Source organism: Ptychodera flava, chromosome 3 (assembly GCF_041260155.1).
Source record: "Ptychodera flava strain L36383 chromosome 3, AS_Pfla_20210202, whole genome shotgun sequence".
Taxonomy (NCBI): domain Eukaryota; kingdom Metazoa; phylum Hemichordata; class Enteropneusta; family Ptychoderidae; genus Ptychodera; species Ptychodera flava.
The window spans coordinates 45,215,826-45,236,543 of NC_091930.1; the positions used below are offsets into that span (position 1 = coordinate 45,215,826).

Here is a 20,718-nt window from a genome sequence, read left to right on the forward strand (position 1 = left end):
GTATGGCTGGTGGATTGAACTGTGTTTTGACTCAATATTGATGGTGCATATTGTGCGTCACATTTTTATGGAGTACACTGCAGGTCGCTGCTCGTGAAAGCTCCCTTTCATAAAACAGACAAGCAATCACAATTGCTCTATTGGAGATGTCCTGTTGGACTGGGTGTATTATTTCTCATTCAATAATGTAAGATAATTCCCATAAGAATAGTGTGAATTCATGCAACTATTCGTGCGTATTGGGAAACTTTGGTTAATTCCCAATGTGTGTACTTCCAAATATGCACTCACAAAATTGTACATGAAGCGACAGCTGTCATGGGACTTGAAAAGCACTAAGGAGTTGCTCAGTGATTTTTTGTTCTCAACATTCAAATTCAGTGCATAACGTACTTAGAGTATATGCGACTATTCTGACTGCAGTTCTCAATGGAGGAAAGCGACCATTTCTGAAGCATACACAAATGCATCAAGGAATTTCTTGGACTATTAACAATGAAACAAATGACATCCATCTATTACAGCGAACCTTGTACTTGGCACGACACAATGTACACAGTGATGTCGGAAACACATTGTCCTATTATAAGTTCATTTTTACTCCTTAAAACTTGTATGTTTTTTACAGTTTCAAAAAATATGACTCAGCTGGAATTACTGTCTAGCTAAAACCGGCAAAAAAGACCCCAAGGACAAAAACAACAAAAAAACCACATAGACACAATAGAACCATAACGACACCATAAAATGATCGATACACGATAATACAGAAACATGCGTCGGACTTGGACGTCGTAGTTCAGCATTACAATGCGATGACTCACCACTTCTACCTGGAGGATAAAGCGAGACAATGTAAGATTCCTCAGCGTTAAAACATGTCATGTCATATCAGTCTCTTTCGCAGTCCATTGAAGATGCCAGACAGAAACAATAGTGAATATAATTAGGGATTTAAATAGCATAGCATAGTATACCTGGATTCATCACCCATTTATCACATCTGGTCTTTCACGATCTCTGAGTTGAGATACCGGTTGCGGATCTTAATCCTCTCAGTTATGGAAACTGACACACAAAGTTGTCGGTTGTAAGCCATTTTAGATCTGTTTTCGAAAATAGAAAAGGTGAGGAGTAAACATTCTAATCTCCACCCGACACTCAGCTCTACTCTCCCTCTTTCTAGATAGCATACAATTTAAATAGCTTCCAAATTGTATATACTATAATGAATGATTTGAGCGTAGGACTCTATTTAAATACAGATTCGTCCGAAAAAATTACTGAAAAGGCATATTATCAAATCTTTGAAGTTATAGTGAATGTACGCCTATGGTAATTTTTAATAAATTTAACTTCTGTTAAACAGTACAATCGCTCAACGCAAGGCAGACGGTTACTCCGGCCAAAGGAAGTTATATCTGCTGGCAATCAGTCAAGTTGATTACTATGGGGCAGTGTTAGACATCGGGAATCATCGGAAGAGGGAAGAGCAAAGCATTACACAACATTTTGTTTTAAAATTAACATATTATGATAGATATGTCTTGCAATAACATCAATTAAATGACCAACTTTTCTCTCAGCATACTTAGGAATATAGTAGGTGGATATTTGTAGTATAACGGTTATGCTTAGAGTTCAGAGCTGGGGTTTTAAATGTCTTTGTTAGATATTTTATCTGTGTTTTTTAGAGAGAGACAATCAGATTGGTCTGACGGATATGACAAAGCAGGCGACAGAATAAGTTACTCTTATATGAAAGGCCAAGTATTTATCAAGGATTTTAATAGCATACGGAGACATTTCTGTTCCATTGAAAGAGAAAGTATGGTTACGACGTTAACAATAGAACCAGCTCAAGAGGTATCTGACCAGCGAGATGAAAAGAGAAATCATGAATAAAGAATGTACTATTGTTTTGCTTCTCCACATTTTTAAGTCACCGTAATGAAATGCTTTATGCGTGATACAGACGGAAATTCAAACGGTTAAAAATGTGACAATTGGAAATCTACTATCTTTTGGAACAACAAATACATATCTCTCTCTCTCTCTCTCTCTCTCTCTCTCTCTCTCTCTCTCTCTCTCTCTCTCTCTCTCTCTCTCCCCCAACATGTGATTGCCTGTCTGTCTTTGTCTGTCTGTCTGTCTGTCTGTCTGTCTGTCTGTCTGTCTGTCTGTCTATCGCTGTCTCTCTCCTTCTCTCTCTCTCTCTCTCTCTCTCCTCTCTCTCTCTCTCTCTCTCTCTCTCTCTCTCTCTCTCTCTCTCTCCTCTCTCTCTCTCTCTTCTCCTCTCTCTCTCTCTCTCTCTCAAATGTTATTGATATATACTTTTAGGCATGCTGGGAGCTTGATCTACTTTTCAATTATTTACTCTACATTCTAATGTATGTTTGACCTTAACTCACTACTGTAAAATGATTTTCAATGTGTTCTGTTGCGTCCTTCTATTGTTTGTTGTGAACAGGGGCAGTAGCTACACAAAGGAATGGGTAACCCCATAACCTTATATGCTGTCAACCAGTTTATGCTGTGGGAGGGCATTGTTCTATTGTTGTGAAAAGACCATGCTTGACTAACCTTGAAACTCTGTTCACACTGTTGAAAAGAGTTAAACATTGCACAATCATTGTAATAAATTGCAGAAGCTATATAAGCTCTAAGGTGTTTGTACTGGGGAGAATTACGAAAGTTTGACACCACATTTGGTTTCAATATTAACATAATAAATGCTTGCAATTGCATTACATACATGGCCAACTTTTCCTCGGCATACATAGGGATGCTGTCAGCGGGTGTATGAAGTATAGCGTCTTTGCTTTAAGTCAAGACAAGCTCTGCCTCTTTGAGTTTTTATGGCCGACGGCCATTCCCTTCGTACAATTGTCTTTTGCCGAAACGTTGCAATATGCCAACCCTTAAGAATAAACTGTACGTCAGCAACTTGTTTAGACATATCGAGATCAAAACTTCATTTGACCTGTGTGTCAGGTAATTCTATACTTTTCAATAAAGTGTATACGTACTTACCTAACTTATGTCAATGAACGGGTGCGGCCTTTTGTTAAACCGCTAAAGATACGTCATGTGACTCGCCAGACAATTATAGAATGAAACGTCTCGTTCTGGTCTTTCTTTTCTACCGGAGCCCAGAGACGGCACCACAGTGAGTAGTGGGTATGACTTCAATGAATGATTTGTGGATAAAAAATCCCATTTGAACTTGTCTTTGATGAACACACATCACAAAAGAAACGAGCCTCTTCAATTCTTGCTTTGTATGCCTAAATATTGGACGAAATGATATTAATTTTGCACTTTCGCTTTGTGAACAGGTAGCGTATTGTGAGGGTCACCATCAGCTGAGGAAAGGTAATAAGTTGGTTGACCATTTGGTGCTGTCTCAAAGTTTGAAATTGAACTTCAAGTGTCTGTTTGGTTCGCAACAACTTCAACGGTAAGTATGCTAAATTTATGTATTCACATGTCTGCACCTCTGTAATCGACCTTAGCTTTAAGGGCTGTTATTTGTTGCCAGGCAACCCTTGTAAACATAACACGGACGCTGACTTTACTATATCATTGGCTGTGACTTGAATAAAGATTATATACTAAGACCACACTGTCCCGTATACCCTTGAACCTTTACCGACTGACAGAATAAAATCGATCAGCTAGGTATCCGTTACTTGATACGAGTCTAGCACAGTCGAATATTGCTGACAAAAGTCATTGTTTGACCTCAGGCGGGGCAACAAAGCAATCAGACGTTCTGTGAGCCTCTCTTTCCTTTAACATATAAAGTTCCAATGTTGACTTGTCCAATGTTGACAATGTAAACTTGACACGAGTCTGAAACTGCTCAGGGTTATTCCAGGCAATCTTATCCTGTCATACCAGGGAGCATACCCTTGAATGACTATTCATGAAGATGCGTTTTTGTTTTCCGTCAATCTTTGTTGTTCCGGCAAAGCATTGTTCTATTATGACGTGGCCTTATTTCTGACTCAGCTGGAAAATATGTCTGGCCGGAAAATCAATCAGGTCTCACAAAAAAAAAATTGAGGCACCAATCAAGTTTCTTGCAAATTCCCAGGAGATTTGTTATGAAAAGTGTCTCATTATGAAGAATACGGTTGATAGTAATGGCAGAGTTGTACGTTTAGGCACAGTCCAATTTATTTAATAAGGATATGACTCTGCAAAGGACGTCAGTTTTTCAACAGTAGGTGTCAGCAACTGTAGGGTTGTAGGGATTGTGTATTTTTCAGGGGGGTGAAATCATTTCACTCTTACTGAGGAAATATCTTTGAAGTTACTGATACGTTTTAGGAGCTGTACCCAAAGCCTTTTTTTATGAAGGTGTGTTCAATTTCACTGTAGGATACGGACTGTTATATCCGGAGAAAAATAACACCTTTTGAAGTACATGTACCGGGAACTACATGTCTCAAATTCATGTGGCTGTTGCTTTGTTTGAATGTGTAACTATGACGAAGAGTGACGTTTCTCAACGGCTGACATATAATTTGTTGAAATTTTATTACATTGGAGCTTGTTAAAAGGTAAACTAGATGTAGTCAAAAATGTAGAAGTTACTTTCATGACATTTAATTGTTGAATACGCCTTCTATCACATTAACATTTGACGATTGTAAATGTTGCGCATGCACTAAATAGTTTTTACAGCATGTGTACAGCCACACTTGACACATACGGCAGAAATGGCACTGACGGTTGAACAGACAAAGAAATTATATGATTGGCCGCTAAGGGCGTGCAAATCTAGTTTATCATACCAGGTCACTGGTACAGAGCTTGACATGTCCATAGACATTAAGACACACGGACAAATCAAAACAAGATGTGAACTGAATGTGCTCACGTGTTTTACATGAGGTTAATTAAAAGTAATAGCTTCACAGAACTATCAGATATCTGTTATATCATTATATGTAGCAGGTTTCATCAACTTTCGCACAGTTCTCTCAGAGTTAGATCACAAATTACAAAACTTCATTTAATATGCAAATTAGCGGTTTATTAACTTGACACAGCCGAATGATTCATGGGACAATTAGATATCTATCAGGTCAGCATTTGTAGCTCAATGACGAGGCGGACAATAATCTTTGGCTAATGGTAGCGATATACATTAAATTTATGTTTGTTAGTAGGGGCACATCGTGTTATGTCACTAGTTCTGAGTTAAATTGCTATCTTTGACGATACGTTAGGGTGACCCTATTACTCCTAGACCTTCCAAAACTTTGCCGTTCAGTTTTTGGTTCGGCCTTCAGCAACGACTAAGTTAGAGGTTGAACAATTCAGGGCTATTCTTTGACCAGGTGTCTGTTCTTTAATTGTAAATTGAAGTAGAAAATATAGGTTGCACTAAGTCCGGGCGTATTGGCTATTACATGCTGATTAGATTGGCAACCTGTGAAAACAAACCAAGCAGGGAAAGATTACACAGTAGAAAATATATTTTAAAGTTAGACGACCGTTTGATATTGAATGTACATGTGTCACACCGTGTCTCTTCATACAATACTGTGAGGCATTTAACTGAAAAGCATTTTAAATAGACACATTCAAAGGCTTGGACATTCGAGCGCCTGTCATATTTATTCATTCGCCATTAAAATAGACCTGCTAAACTAAACAGCGACATTTGTACCAACTATAACATGTTTCTCACAGTCACAAAACCTAAAAATCTACCTAAATTGTTTATTGCAACTATTTCTAGAATTTCCCATTTTAGAGATGCTGGATTTATTTCGATTTGTTTTCAATTGATTTTTCCTACTCCTATGACGGGTTCAGACCTTGTCGAAATAGCTTGATCGGAGGTTGAAGTATAAATTTGTTCTCGGGTCGGCATTAGGGGCATTAAGAAACTGACTCTGAAATTTTATTAGAAGCTTTGAGTTTTTAGCCGATAGATATTAAAGGTATACTGTCACCTGTTCCAATTTTGCCACAATTACCATGGAAAGAGAAAATCTAACCAATAACAGATTTTAAGCGGGTGGCCGCTTTTAAAAACAGCGCCCTCAAATGGAAATTTGAATACCAAGGAACGCCTCTTTGACCATATATGGGTATATTTAGATTACAGGTGACTGTATACCTTTAAACAAAGGCTATCTAGCCGATGCACCATTGCATATTAATGATCTTGGATTTTAGATCGTAAACTTCTTCTGAAAATTGTGTCCTTTAATGTATAGTCTGTTATTAAGAATGTACATGTTATGCGTACATCGTGTTTTACTCGCAATGAAAGTTAGACTTATGTAACGTTTCTTAATATTGCCACCATTATACATTTGGTCTTGTGAATAAGACCTTTGGATTAACAGGCATAGACGCGGTTTTGCCTTTGCGCCTGGTGACATTGGATTTAAACTTTGACCATGTAAGTTTTACTTTTCTTGCAACTTAGGAAGAATGCTTCAATTAAAACGCTAGAAATATAAAAATACTTTGTTTATTTCTTTTCATTGGTTGTTCATTTCATCTCTTATTCCCTCTCTTTTAACCCAGGAACAAGAATATTTCAAATCTATAAAGATGCAACGTCCGAACAAGGTAATACCGTTGTGAATATTTAAAATTTCTAAACTTTCTATACCTCTAACCACCTACCTACTTGCTAACCTGCCGACCTATTTTATAACCTACCTAGTACATAACTACCTAACTACCTACCTTCCTACATACTACCTACTTACGTATCTACCTACATACCTAGCTACTTACGTATCTACCTACATACCTACCTAATGCCTACTTGCCTACCTACACACCTATCTGCCTGCCTGCCTGCCTGCTACCTACCTACCTACCTACCTACTTACCTACCTACCTACCTACCTACCTACCTACCTACCTGCCTGCCTACCTATCCATGCACTGACCCATTCATCCACTCAACTAACTACCCACTCATCCATCTACCCACACATCCACAAACCCACCCACCCGTCCATCCATCAATCCATCCGTCTGTCCGTCAATCCATCAATGCATCCGTCTGTCTGTCTTCTGTCTGTCTGTCCGTCTGTCTGTCTGTCTGTCTGAATTACAGTCCGTCCGTCCATCTATCGATCTATCGATCGATCGATCGATCGATCTATCTATCTATCTATCTATCTATCTATCTATCTATCTATCTATCTATCTATCTATCTATCTATCTATCTATCTACCTATCTATCTATCTATCTATCTATCTATCTATCTATCTATCTATCTATCTATCTATCTATCTATCTATCTATCTATCTGTCTGTCTGTCTGTCTGTCTGTCTGTCTGTCTGTCTATCTGTCTGTTTCTTTGTCTATCTGTCCGTTTGTTTGGCTGCCTGTTTACCTATCCTTGTATTTATCTATTACTCTTTTTCTTGATCTACTGTGTACTTTGTATCTCTTAAAGGTTTTCGGTCACCTGTTTTTTAATTACAAATCACATAAAATCTCTTTTGTAATTCGATTTAAATTATCACTCTTATAGGTTTCAGCATTAATCGTAAACGAAGGATGGGGTTCGGCATGTAGTGATGGAATTCCGTCAATCAATCGCATGATTGCCAGCGTCCTCAGTGACATTGAGATCGATAACATCTATTCCACGGTGGTACAATGTGGCGAGAGGGAAGAGGAAGAAGCTGAACGATTCAAAGTTCTATTTAAATACCCAGTACCAGAAGAGCGGAAATTAAAACAGTTACTACCTAATCATTCAATTCCGGGCACCGTTTACCTTTACTTGCACGATCACTTTTATCCAAATCTGCGGAAACTCTCAAGAGACGTCAAATTCGTGTTTGGTTACTCATTAACAACAGCTGCGGAAGCTCGAAAGCTTAAGCGAGATATCTTTCATGATGCAGAGCTGTATCTCATTAACGTGTGGGATCCAGATTCGATCAACCCTGAAATTATCTCGTGCGATAAGAAGGAACTATCAACGAGAACTGACGAACTTTCGGAGTTGCATACAGGGTCGCACGCACACGTACTATCTGTGGGTAAAAGCGCCCACGAGTACTTCCAACCTAAACATCGAGGATCTCAATCTAACCGACACCACTATGTTCAACCAAACCTCGGCAATGTCTCCAAAGCTTACGAAGAACTAGAAATCGACTCAACATTTGAAGTAGTTTCGCTTCTACAACCAACAAACTTGCAAAATCTCAAACCATTAGTTGAGATATTGGGATATATCGCAAATGCCCGCAAGGGCAAATTAAAGATCAAGTTGAAAGTTATCGGTGATGTCAGCGAATCAGAAGGAAACATAAAGATAGAACTTTCGCATTCCGAAATCAGACTTGTTTCTAAACACTGCGAAACTCAACGTCAACTTGAGGACGCGCTACTCGGCTGCCATTTGGTACTTGCAAACCCAAATGCTCACATTTCCGATCCGTCGATCTCGTCAGCGCTATCACTTGGAGTTCCACTTTTGCTACCGGACAGTGATGACTTCGAATATATGATTAAGAAATATCTTGAATCATATCGACATAATTTATTAGTAGATATGAATGATAAGAACATGCTTAGCATAAAGTTGGAGGAAAAAATTGATTCCTATCATCACGCCGTTTCAACCGCTAAAAAGATCAAGGAAAGTCTTACCTTTGACACTTGTGTCGAACTTCGCGAAGATTTGAAAAAGCAGCTTCTTCGTATTACCCGTGTCGGTCGACCAAAACAAGGTAATTAATAAGCCTTCCTTAAATACGTTGCAAAAAATGATGATTTAAGCATGGCGACTAACAATATTATAACACATACACATAGACGTATGTGCGCATAGAAACAGAATAAAAACATATAGACATTCAGTTACCTAAATAGACACATCCATGTCTTCACGTGACAAAAATTGATATTTTTCACCATCGTACAGTCGAACATGGGCAGCCAAATGAAAACAACATTGTCCGTAAAAACAAGATAAATCTAAATCGAGAGATTTTTAAAGTGCCAACAATTATCATAACCACAAAACATTTCTTACGGCAATAATACACTCTAAGATAAATATGAAATACGAAAGACTGGTCATTATTTATAATAATCGAATAACAGCTGCATGGCAGTACAAATGCAAGAAATCGTATGTTGTTGGGCAGCCATGACCTTACCATGTGTTCATAGAAAGGGAGCTCACCATTTGCTGTTTGCATATTAGATCGGCATGGCTGAGGTATTTCTGCTGGGCTAATCATACACGTTCACACTTCGGAGGAGGTTGCCTCTGAGCTGAGGCGTCTCTGGCTAAAATTGTGAGCACTAAGGTCGGCCATTGGCTAATGTACTGCATATCTTGCTGGAGAGATGACTTCAGAGAAAAATCAAATTTTTAAGAGCACACCAAACTCTTGTGTTAACGGTTAAGAACGGCCCTGCACCCATTGTACTAGAACGATGTGGACAATTGACTTGGAGGATTACATTCAAATATCGTGTGAAAGCGGACCAATTTCTCTTATGTTATCACATCTAGCAAAAGTTGCAGAGACGGCCTATGGGCTGAAGTTGAACGTGACATGAGGATACTTACGTTTTGCGGGAAAAAAATGGATTTTATATGCTCTAAAATATCTTCACAGAAAACGGCTAGGACAAACAAATACCTAAACATTTAAAAGGTTGAAATTTCGATATCACACCTTCACTGTGTTGAATTTATTAACTCCTTCTGGCAATACTCTGGCAAAACATAAGACCAAGAAATTTCGCTGGTGTAGTAACTTCTAGATATTGCCAAATGAAGTGTGGAGTATCAACTGCGAACACAACACAAGACAGATGAAAAGGTTGGTTATTCTTATCCTACGATACCAGGCGTGCTTTAGATGTAATCCCTACGACAACTCATGATCCGAGTTACCTATCTGCATAATGTATTCTTTGGTGTATTCGGCTTTTCAGAATCGACGTCCGAAGATGATGATTTAAACAGTAGTCAGGCTGAAGGTTAGTTCAATAATTTATCGTCAGTTCAGATAAAATTGAAAATGTGATAGTGTTGTTCCCGTTGTAGCAATGCAATGAATTACTTTTAAAATTTTACTGGAGTTTCATTTTGTCTCCAAGGTTTATCATATTCTCATGCCCATATCGCCCCATGTAGGCGACATATCAGCCGTGATATTTTGTGGTAAACGTCGAGATATACACGATAAACGTCATCGGTTTTGGAGTGTTCCCGAACAACATTTCCAATATTATAGTAAACCAAGTAAACAAACAAGATGGGTGCCACTCTCAGACAACGATTAGATGTTGTCGACATAAATACTTGAACGGCTTTGAGGAAAAGTATACTTTGGTAGCTACAAATGTGAATTATATATTGAATCTTGTAATATTATTCCATGGTTATTCACTTAAAGTTCTTGTATTTCTAGACAAGCACTAGCATATTATTAAATACCTTTATCAAAGTATTATTTGTACCAGTGTACGGAAAGTGCTATCTCTAGCTGGATAGCTCCTATCAAAATCTGAGATGTCCGCCACGTTTATTGAGCGAGTTGGGCGGGGTGGGGTGCGGCGCAGGACTGAAAGAAGTTCCAGTTTGGAATATTAAAGTTTGCCTGCAGCAGAGATATGAGGGGCCTAGCGATCAACGAGTCGGGGACCGTCAAGGTTTGTTAGAATTATCCAAGCCGCACCCGCTGACACACCGCGCTCCGATCTCTGTGTGGAGATTGCCTCCGAAGAGTTGTGTGCATGTGAAGTGACAACGATATCGCGCGCGCAACATCTGTTGACAAGGCAACTCGCAGAGTAGAACAAAATGACTACCACTTTCCGCTCCGTACGACGATGGAAAGCGATCCAAATCAGAAGAGATTTAACGGAGAGAAACGTTTACGATAACATATTGCATCATAAAAAGGTCTTCCCGTAAACTATTTTTGAATGTCGGTGTCTTTTCTATTTGTTATCATCTAGGAGGGTTTGTCGTGCATGATTTATAAAGAAAGCCTGGCGTAGTGCTTATTTCCAGTCCCTCATTGCTTAAGCAATAAATCTTAACAATATTTTCAAACAACAGTTACATGATTAAAAGCAACAGCATGACACATACAACACTTATCGTGTCCTCCTAGAAAGGTATAAAGTGCGATAACACGAAATATTATTTGTTTAACAACAGTTGGCAATGAACACTCGCCCAGCGGGAGTAAAGATTTTGAAGACATGGAATTTGATAGCAAGTCAGGTGAGTTGAATTTTTATAATATCGATGTCTGTTGGTGGAGTTTGACTTCTAATCTGATAGTGATGAAATAAAAACATAATGAATTTGCATTGTAAACTTTTCCATAGGTAATTGCCATTTTAATAATTTTACGGGCAGGAAATTTGCTTTCATGTATTTAGAACAAATTTGAACGGACGACTTCGCTTATGGTATGTTTTTATAATCTAACTAGCGATTAAGTTAGACAAACCTACGTACCGTGAGTAGGGATACATTTCATGCGTCAGATGTTCTACATTACATGCTTCATTCACTGTCATCGCAATAAGCAATCGCCATGAAATTTTCTTCAATTCAATAATACTGTGTTCTTGTAAGTTCAATGTACAATTCCATTCTGTTAAATTCTGTCTACACAGTTGCCGTAGCAGTAGCAGAGACCACGACTGACGATGGAACTAAAAAGCGGGGAGATGTATCGGTAGCAAGCACACCAAGTAAGATACATTGATTTCGCACTCTACTACCATTATAAGGGTGTACACAGACATACCTTTCATGATCTTTGTGTTGATTTCTTGATGAGGAATGAGCTTCAGAATGTAATTAAAAATTCCAGCATAGACAACGACTGACGATGAAACAAAAAAAGGGGGAAGTTGCATCGGTGGCAAGCAGATCAAGTAAGATACATGGAGTTTGTATTCTCCTATTTTCATGAGGTTGGAAACAGACATACCTTTCATGATCTTTGTGTTGATTTCCTGATGAGGAATGAGCTTCAGAATTTATTTCAATATTTAGCTTCGCATTTCGGGAAAACAGGTGCACCACATGACCAGTGCTTGTTACCCAAGTACTTCATTCATACTTGAATGAGACCAATACCATATCGCCGCATGGGACTCTATGGCAATTGACATCAATTCAATGCCAGACGAGCTATACACATTTTCCGCGTCATCAAAAGATGTTCCGCTCGTATACATATGATCTTTACAGCCAATGATACACATTTAACTTAATATTTGCATTCCATGCATTACCTTGTAGACATTATGAACGTGTCCATTATAGTATCACAAAACCCAATATTTGCCGCGACTAAACAAAATCAAGTCTCAGGGGCATATAACTTGTACTGCGTGAGCCTATTATCATCATTATTTCTGTACTGGCCCCTTTCCAAGTTTACGCAATAATCTTCACCGCATTGTGACGTCAAATTTATATGATTTAATGGCAACAGCATGATACGTATGATACTTATCTTGTCCCTCTGGTGTGGTATAAACTGCAACAAAACGAAGCACTTTTTTTTACAGCGGTTGGCGGTGAACGTTCGCCCAGTGGAAGTACGCATTCTGAAGAGATAGAATCTGATGGTAAGTCGGGTGAGTTGAATTTCCAATAATATTGATGTGTGCTCGTGGAGTTTGACTTGTAATCTTATTGCGATGAATAAATAATATCAATTGATGAATATATAATTTTTTTGGCCATGGGTAATTGTCACAAATAATATTACTGGCATGCAACTGTTTTTCTGTGAATTTGGAACAACATTTGAAGTTACGTTAAAATGTCTTAGCAACTGCCCTTTGGGTATGTTTTGATAATCTTTCTCGTGTTTCAGTCAGTTAAAGCTACTATTATTAAGCTTTCATTATACTTAAGTCATTGTCATTGCAACAAGCAATCGTCATCGAAGTTATTTTAAATCAATTGTACTTGGTTCTTATAAAGACAACTGTACAATTTCATGTCGTCTACACAGTTTCCGCAGCAGTAGCAGAGACAACGACTGATGATGGAACTAAAACGGGAGAAGATGCATCGATGGCAAGCAGACGAAGTAAGATACATGGAGTTTGTATTCTTCTATTTTCATAAGAGTGTGAACAGCTAGACATACCTTTCATTGACTGTGTTGAATTTTCAATGAGGAATAAACTTTAGAATTTAATTCGATATATCAGCCTCGCTTTTCGAGAAAATAAGTGCATCACATGATAACCTTTGCTTTGTAGCGCCAAATTTATGTGATTTTATGGCAACAACATTATACATGTAACACTTATCTTGTCACTCTAGTATGGTATAAACTGCAACAAACGAAGCACAATTTGTTTTACAGGCTTTGGCAGTGAACAATCGCCCGGTGGAAGTATACATTCTGAAGAGATAGAATCTTACAGTAAGTCGGGTGAGTTGAATTTCTAGTAATATGTATGTCTGTTTTTGGAGTTTGGTTTCTCATATGATCGCGATAAAATTATAATTCACTTGACAAATATATAAATTTTCTGCCATACGTTATTTTCACATATTATACTACGGGCATGCTACTGGTTTTTTCATGTAATTTTACAACATTTGAAAGTAGGGTTAGAAGGTGTCAGCTACTTCCCGTGGGGTATATTTTGATAACATGTCTTGTGTTTCAATCATTTAAATCTACTGTTCTTCACCTTTCAATATGCTTTAATCATTTTCATTGCAACAAGCAATCGCCGTGTAAGTTTCTTCAAATCAATTATACTTGGTTCTTGTAAGGACAATTTTACAATTTCATGTCGTCTAAACAGTTGCCATAGCAGTAGCAGAGACCACGACTGACGATGGAACTAAAGTGGGGGAAGATGCATTGGTGGCAAGCAGACCAAGTAAGATACATGGAGTTTGTATTCTCGTAGTTTTCATAAGGTTGGAAACAGACATACCTATCATTAACTTTGTGTTGATTTTTCTGATGAGGAATTAGCTTCAGAATTTATTTCAATATTTCAGCTTCGCTTCTCGGGAAAACAAGTGCACCCTATGACCAGTGTTTTGTTACTCCAATACTTCAGTCATACTTGAATGAGACCAATACCATATCGCTGCGAGCATCTCTGTGGCAATTAAAATAATAACGTTGCCTGACGAGTTATACTCAGTTTTTACGTCATCAAAATATTTGCTGCTCGTGTGCATGTGATCTTTACAGCCAATAATACACATTTATGATAAAGATCAAAGATAATGAACTAGTAGATTCTAAAATCACAAAATCTATAACACTTTTCTAGTGAGTAGGCGTTAATTTTCAGTAGTTTTTAACTCTTATACCCTATATATTACACCCTAGACAGTATCAGATAAAATACGAAAATCATCATGTAAGGAATACAAGATAAGAAGTGAACCCTATTTGACATCATGATAAATACAGATTATCTTATGGTTCCTTCATAACCCTACATTCATATCATCTATACACCGTATACAACATCTTGATTTGTTTTCACCGCTAAAGTCAAACCACTTGTTGCTTTTCTGTTCAAAAAATACAGAGGTTGTATACAGAAAAATAAGATAGGAAATGAATATGCTTTCTGCAGATGTCTCCTCGATACACTGATTACAATTCTAATAGCCTTTGGGATCTCGGGAGGTTATTTACATGCAACAATACAACCCTTCTTCAATTTCGATTATACATATGACGAGATGCCCCCGATAATCCAGCTGTGTTTTTTTGCGACTAATCATAAGTACTACAACGACACGTCTCCTTTAAACAAAACAAAAGATATCAAAATAATATAACTATAAAATCTGCCAGAAAGTGAGATGCAGTGGTACAACCTTTCACTCATTTTAACCGTACATATACTGTGATACTCTTACATTTAAAACTTCAATAACACTAATCGAAAGTTTTGTATTAAAACAGTAGCTAGTGGTGAAAGCTCTGCCGATGGAAGTACTGACCCTGGACAGAGTAGGGATGATCCTTCCGTAAAAGGTAAATAAGACTTTTCATTTACATGTTTTGTAGACTTTCAGGTATGCGGAATGATTGTATAATTCTGCCCGCCTCTCCCATGTAACTTCCATACTTGAAATTCGAGTTGGGAATTTTGTTTTCGTAACCTGTAGTAGGCCTATACGTAATGATACTTTCCAAAAATAAAGAAGGCTCCATTTATTTAAGACGATAAGTTTGAAATGAAGTTAAGTTATGTTCCACGTTCAACACGATAACGTCTTTAGAGGACACTGAAAATGATGAAGGTTGAGACAAGATTGCTTTAATGCTCATGTTAACAAGTATTTAATCTTTTACTATCGGCCATGCTGTCCCAGCGGAACTTCGAGTAGCGAGTGGTATCCCAGAGCATGGTGGTACAATGTCTATGGTATCTCACAGTCTGTACAACACCAGCGCCGAGGGGCTATCTGCAGAACATGAAAAGACGAGACAGGTACTCAAAGATGATGACCCAGACATCGAAGTAAGCGATCCCGAGGAAGGGAGCATCAGGTACAACGTCAAATGTAAAACATCAAAAGCACTGCAAGGTTTGTGGCAACGCTATCAAAGCGGTAAACTGCGTGAATTGGTGCAGAAGAGCTTGATAACACCAGAAGTGTTAAGTAAAGTGCACGCTGTTTGCATAACGATGAGGGTTATCATCGATTACAGTGAATACGAAGAAGCTCTTCACGTATTGGCATCGCGGGAGAACAAATCAGGTGAACACTACAACGAATATAGTTGTTAACCCCCCACCCCCCCTGAAAAATTTGCACTATTTGGAAGCATCAAAACCACCGAATTCCACATTACTTTGATACTGTGCCCTATTATCATAGTCATTATATATAAATCATGATAGTAATTATATGTAAATAAGTCTGTTAGTTGTTGTTACATTTGATAATATTATATGTTTTGACATTTACTGAGATTATTTACTTTTGAGTTGTAAATGGATGAATTGCGCAGACCTAACAAACCGTTTCACAATAGGTATGTATATTGATCGGTAATTTGGGAATGTAAAATAAAAACAAAACGCGTCAGTACTCTGATACAAGCTGAAAATCACTGCGAATAGGATGAACTAATGGCTTAAATTACTGGAGTGTTAAAATTACGAATGACCGATCTTCTGAACTACTGATTCAGTTGGCTATTGGGGTGCTGACTTCTTTAGGATGTCCCGCAGACCTGTGCACATTTAATGTTGCATCTTGTGTGGGGCATCTACGTCACAAAGCTTAATGTGCAAAGAAAGCGTCTATTGTTGTACGTGAACAAAATGACTAACATAACGTTTTAGTCCAGTAACTTTGTCAAATATTTTAAGGGGCATTATCCTTTGCGCCTATGGGGTTAAAACTTTTATATGCAACTATTTGACACAAAAGTGCTGTGTATTTAATGTGATCAGAGCACAAGGGGTGAGGAAAAGAGCTCCAAAATTTACTTATGAACGTTGTTGAATGGAAATAAGTTCTGGAGTTTGTATGCAATTCACAAGTGAAACATTAATACCAAGTAACCGGTTCATTCAGACGCGGTCTCTTATGGCATTATCTGAATAACATAATTATCACGTACAATACAATCACTCAGTCTGGCCACAATATCTTTCTAAAATGTTTTTCGTTAATCTTCTAATGAACACAGGAAATATCATATCAACTGAAACTGATTTAACCCTAAGTGAAAATAAGGACAAGGAATTTCAACAGAGAAATATCACTGACATTTCGACTAAGTCTAGACAGGAGCTACTGCAAGAAAAAAACAAAGACGATCTTCGCTTTCAAATGGAAGAACTGAGGGCCAGGCTTAAAGACAGCGAAAAAGAAAGGGTGCAGCTGGTTATGGAACTGGCGCAACAGGGAAAAACCAAACAAGATCTTGGTTTTGGAATGGAAAATCTGAAGGCCAAGCTTGAAGACAGCGAAAAAGAGAAGGATAAGCTGGTTATGAAACAGGCTCAACAGGGAAAAACGAAAGAGGATCTAGACTTTGAAATGGAAAATCTGAGATCCAGGCTTGAAAACAGCGAAAAACAGAAGGAGCAACTTGATATACAGAATGAGAAACTTAACGGAGAGTTCGACTACCTGAAGTCGATGCTGATATCTATAGAAGGTAATAGATGGATGTATTATTCTCTGCACATAAAACAAACTGTGGATTATACCGTGTATTTTCATACAGACTGTATTTCTGTTGTCATTCTCGTAATGCTCACTTAGCACAGACATAAACACATATGTTACATGCTTAAACATGATGTTATATCTACTTAGAGCTGGGCGTACATATTGTCATGTCAACATGTACGTATATAACAACTGAACACATAAAAGTCAGTTTTTAAAATTTCAATGTCCTTCGTCAATTGTTTGGCTGTTGTACATACACACAAATACGAGCAAGTTTTACTGATTTATTACAAATAGATGCATTCAACAACTATGTATTATGAGTGATAGTTTTCAGTCTTCACGACCAAAGGTAAGGTCACGATAAACAGTAAAACATGACAGAGTGATGAGTCTCCTATTAACGATTTTTATGTGAAGTCAGAGAAATACAATTCCAGGAAAATATTATGTAACTCTCTGCTCTTCAAACGGTATTCCATCCTAAGAATGTTGCCGCGCAAAGTTGGAAAGTCACGTGAATACTCAAAGGTGAAATGCCTGTTTTTCGTGTCCCAAATGAAACATGCAAAAATGTACAATTTTGGGAAAGTACTACAATTCATTGCGCTTTGCTATGATACCTTCATTGTGCTGTATCTATTGCTGAAATCACCAAAGGTTCAATGCTGAAACGTGTTCGTAACGTCTTATGCGATGGTATTGATATTTTGGTCGAGTCATCTTTTTCCTACTGACAAAAATCATTTTAAGAACGTCTAGAGTATCATTCATGTTAGGAAGGTCATTTCAATTTTTTTGATGGAGCACTGACTGCGTTCCATTGGCAGCATAATTCATTGTTTGAGTCTCGCTTTGTAGTGAATATTATCTCATCAGTATAAAATGAGTTATATGTGCCCTTCATACTTAGTGGTCATAATCCATATACCCCCTGCCATTGATGACTGTATAATTCTCAGTTTTATATCACATGATTTATTAATATATGTGAAATGTACGCCACATAGTGTTGCTGCGACAGAGTATCGGTTCATTACGATTGCTTCCAGGTTACCTTGCAAGTTTAGGACAATGATAGGTTAGTAAAGGTATAAAACTCTAGCTTTAAGAAAGGAACATATCACAAGTGTCAGCATTATTTGGTGGTGCAAAAGAACTCAAAGGATTCTAAAGCAACTTAAATGTTGATTAACAATGCTTTGAAAGTACATGAAACCAAATACCATGTAGACACTTTTGCAGAATAAGAGTGGGACTTGGTCGAGCAGTTCTGTCTGTGGCTACGTCGCTATGTGACTGTGTGTCGATTAAAGATTTACTGTAATCTTTCAGATTCAAACACAATTGGTGGTCCCGGGAAAGAAGATGGCCGATTTGACCATCCGAGCGGACTAGCAATTGATGAAAATGGTGACTTGATCATTGCTGACAAGAGCAATCGAAGGGTGCAAGTAATGGGTTGGAACAACGAATGCAAACGTAAGAATGTTTTTGACAAATACGAAGGATGGTTCAGACCACGTGACGTTGCTGTGTCTTCTGATGGTATCTACTTATCGACTGATCATGGGAAAATGCAAGTTGTGGCTTATGATAAGAATAATGAGCTTATAACCTCATTTGGTGAAGACATAATAGATCCCTACGGCATTACGGTGTCTAAGGATGGCTATGTACTCGTCAACGACCGTGGTAATCACTGTGTGAAAAAATACACAAAAGATGGAAAATATTTGACAAGATTTGGATCTCATGGTAAAGATAAAGACCAATTTGATTTCCCATGGTCAGTCGTCGTCAATAGTAAGAATCAAATTTTAGTATCAGATCAAAACAATCATCGCATACAATTACTCAACTCAGATGGAGAATATGTTAAATCACTAGGTTCGAAAGGATCGGGGCCAGGTCAGTTGAAAACTCCCTACGGTATTGATGTTGATAAGAATGATAATGTATATGTCTGTGATTATGGGAACGGAAGAATTGTTCAGTTTTCATCAGACGGCGAATTCGTTCAGAATATCGGTGAAGGAAGGGTTAGCCCGAGGTACGTAGCCGTAAGAACAGACGTAAATCCGTTGAGAGTAGCTGTAAGTGATTGGGATCAGAATTGTGTCAAAGTATTCTATGTAATGAAGCAAATGTGAATTGAGGCAAAAGCAACCAGGATAAGGAGAGGGGTTACCTTGAGTGTGTGAATCTCGAGATTTATCGCAATGTTGTGATATGGCAAAGGCGTTCTCTGTGTATTAAGTGTACAGGTATAAATATGATGGAGATCTGCAAATATATCAATATAGCAAACTTAAGGCCTTCTTAATCCTTATTTTCACTGTAAAGACTCTTAGAGTTTCAGCTATATGTTCCTAAGACGAATCACATGCTATCGATATGTTTTCTTCTTACTATAGAAAAAAATCTAGTTAGATATTATTCCTGTTCAGCAGTAGCAATAATTGAAAGCGACGTTAAATTGAATTATTGTGCACACCTCCTTTGTTTTAAATTTACGCTTAGCCCCATGGGAAAGTAAATATCCTTTCCAGATAACTTTACTAGCAAAGTGTCATACAACGGCAATTTAAAAAATATTATGTTTTCTAATTGTTGTTGTTGTTGTTGAATTCCAAACCTTAAATACGTTTCTTGTAACTTCTCACATGTATATTTGCAATAAAAAACAGATCTAGATCTGTCATGAGACATGTCAACAAGATTTTGGGATAACATGAGTTTGCGTCTGTTTTTTGTAATGAGGATTGTATTTTATGTGCCAACCATTTGAAATTTGTGTAATAATTTATGTAATAACTGCTTGGTAAATGTACCTGTAATTAATATTTCAATCAGAACTGATGAAAGGCGTAGTTGGTGTCACCTGTACCTTTGGCTCCAAATACTGAATAAATAAATCAAATAAATATCTTGATATCGAAACGTATTGACTTCATGTTTTACATTTGAAATATCGGTGCAAATCAATTAATGTAGTGTACGATTTTTCTGTTTCATACAATTTAGCTTTTTTGCACACCTGAAGTATTGAGTGGCAGCGTACTTTTAAGCAGCTCTCTTAACTTGAACTTGAATTTGAAAAACTTGAAACTTTGCTCAAACTTTTTTAAACGAAATTTTCAACTATCCTCTTTGATCAAACAAAGATCAAAAATTTGTACTAGATAACAAAGTTTGGTACAAGAGAGTTAATAACCTAACATTTACCGAGATTTAAAATGCGAAATCAAAGAGAAGAAAAGTGCAAAAGCCAACAGTAGTCTGCGTCTGAAGAAAAGTCTCTTGATCGAGGGTGTCATTCTTTTCTGTTTACACATGGAGATCAACAACTAGATAACTTGTGCACACAAGAGGTTCAAAAATATTAATTAGTAGTGCATAGAAGTACACGCAAATCATGTTCTTGAAATAAAATTTTGATAACAATGTGTAACAGAATATCACCCTGTTAAAAATATTAATAATCTCAAGTTATACAGTCTAGGTTTTTTCGTAGTCATTTC

At 37.5% G+C, this 20,718-nt stretch overlaps 1 protein-coding gene across 3 annotated transcripts; it reads left to right on the top strand.

Moving 5' to 3' along the window:
- The first annotated feature begins 3,107 nt into the window (after nucleotides 1–3,107).
- On the top strand, nucleotides 3,108–20,134 carry LOC139130117 (myosin-2 heavy chain-like). 3 transcript variants are annotated; one of them, XM_070695834.1, is made up of 15 exons: nucleotides 3,108–3,169; nucleotides 3,339–3,460; nucleotides 6,556–6,600; nucleotides 7,526–8,738; nucleotides 9,961–10,005; nucleotides 11,195–11,260; nucleotides 11,662–11,739; nucleotides 12,568–12,636; nucleotides 13,020–13,097; nucleotides 13,380–13,448; nucleotides 13,831–13,908; nucleotides 14,961–15,032; nucleotides 15,374–15,763; nucleotides 16,704–17,177; nucleotides 18,530–20,134. In XM_070695834.1, exons 3-15 carry the CDS (start codon nucleotides 6,583–6,585, stop codon nucleotides 19,345–19,347), a joined length of 3,468 nt encoding a protein of 1,155 aa, XP_070551935.1. In that variant the 5' UTR covers nucleotides 3,108–3,169; nucleotides 3,339–3,460; nucleotides 6,556–6,582; the 3' UTR covers nucleotides 19,348–20,134. The 3 variants fall into 3 exon arrangements, with proteins under 3 accessions (XP_070551935.1, XP_070551937.1, XP_070551936.1); XM_070695835.1 differs by having other exon boundaries at nucleotides 3,138–3,180; nucleotides 18,530–19,707; XM_070695836.1 differs by lacking the exon at nucleotides 11,662–11,739 and having other exon boundaries at nucleotides 3,127–3,169; nucleotides 18,530–19,707.
- Nucleotides 20,135–20,718: the final 584 nt, after the last annotated feature.

Excerpts from the sequence above, each read along its gene's own strand:
- LOC139130117 (XM_070695834.1), top strand. Across the intron at positions 10,006-11,194 it reads AAACAGTAGTCAGGCTGAAG|TTGGCAATGAACACTCGCCC; the intron begins GTTAGTTCAATA and ends GTTTAACAACAG. Across the intron at positions 13,449-13,830 it reads AGAATCTTACAGTAAGTCGG|TTGCCATAGCAGTAGCAGAG; the intron begins GTGAGTTGAATT and ends TCGTCTAAACAG.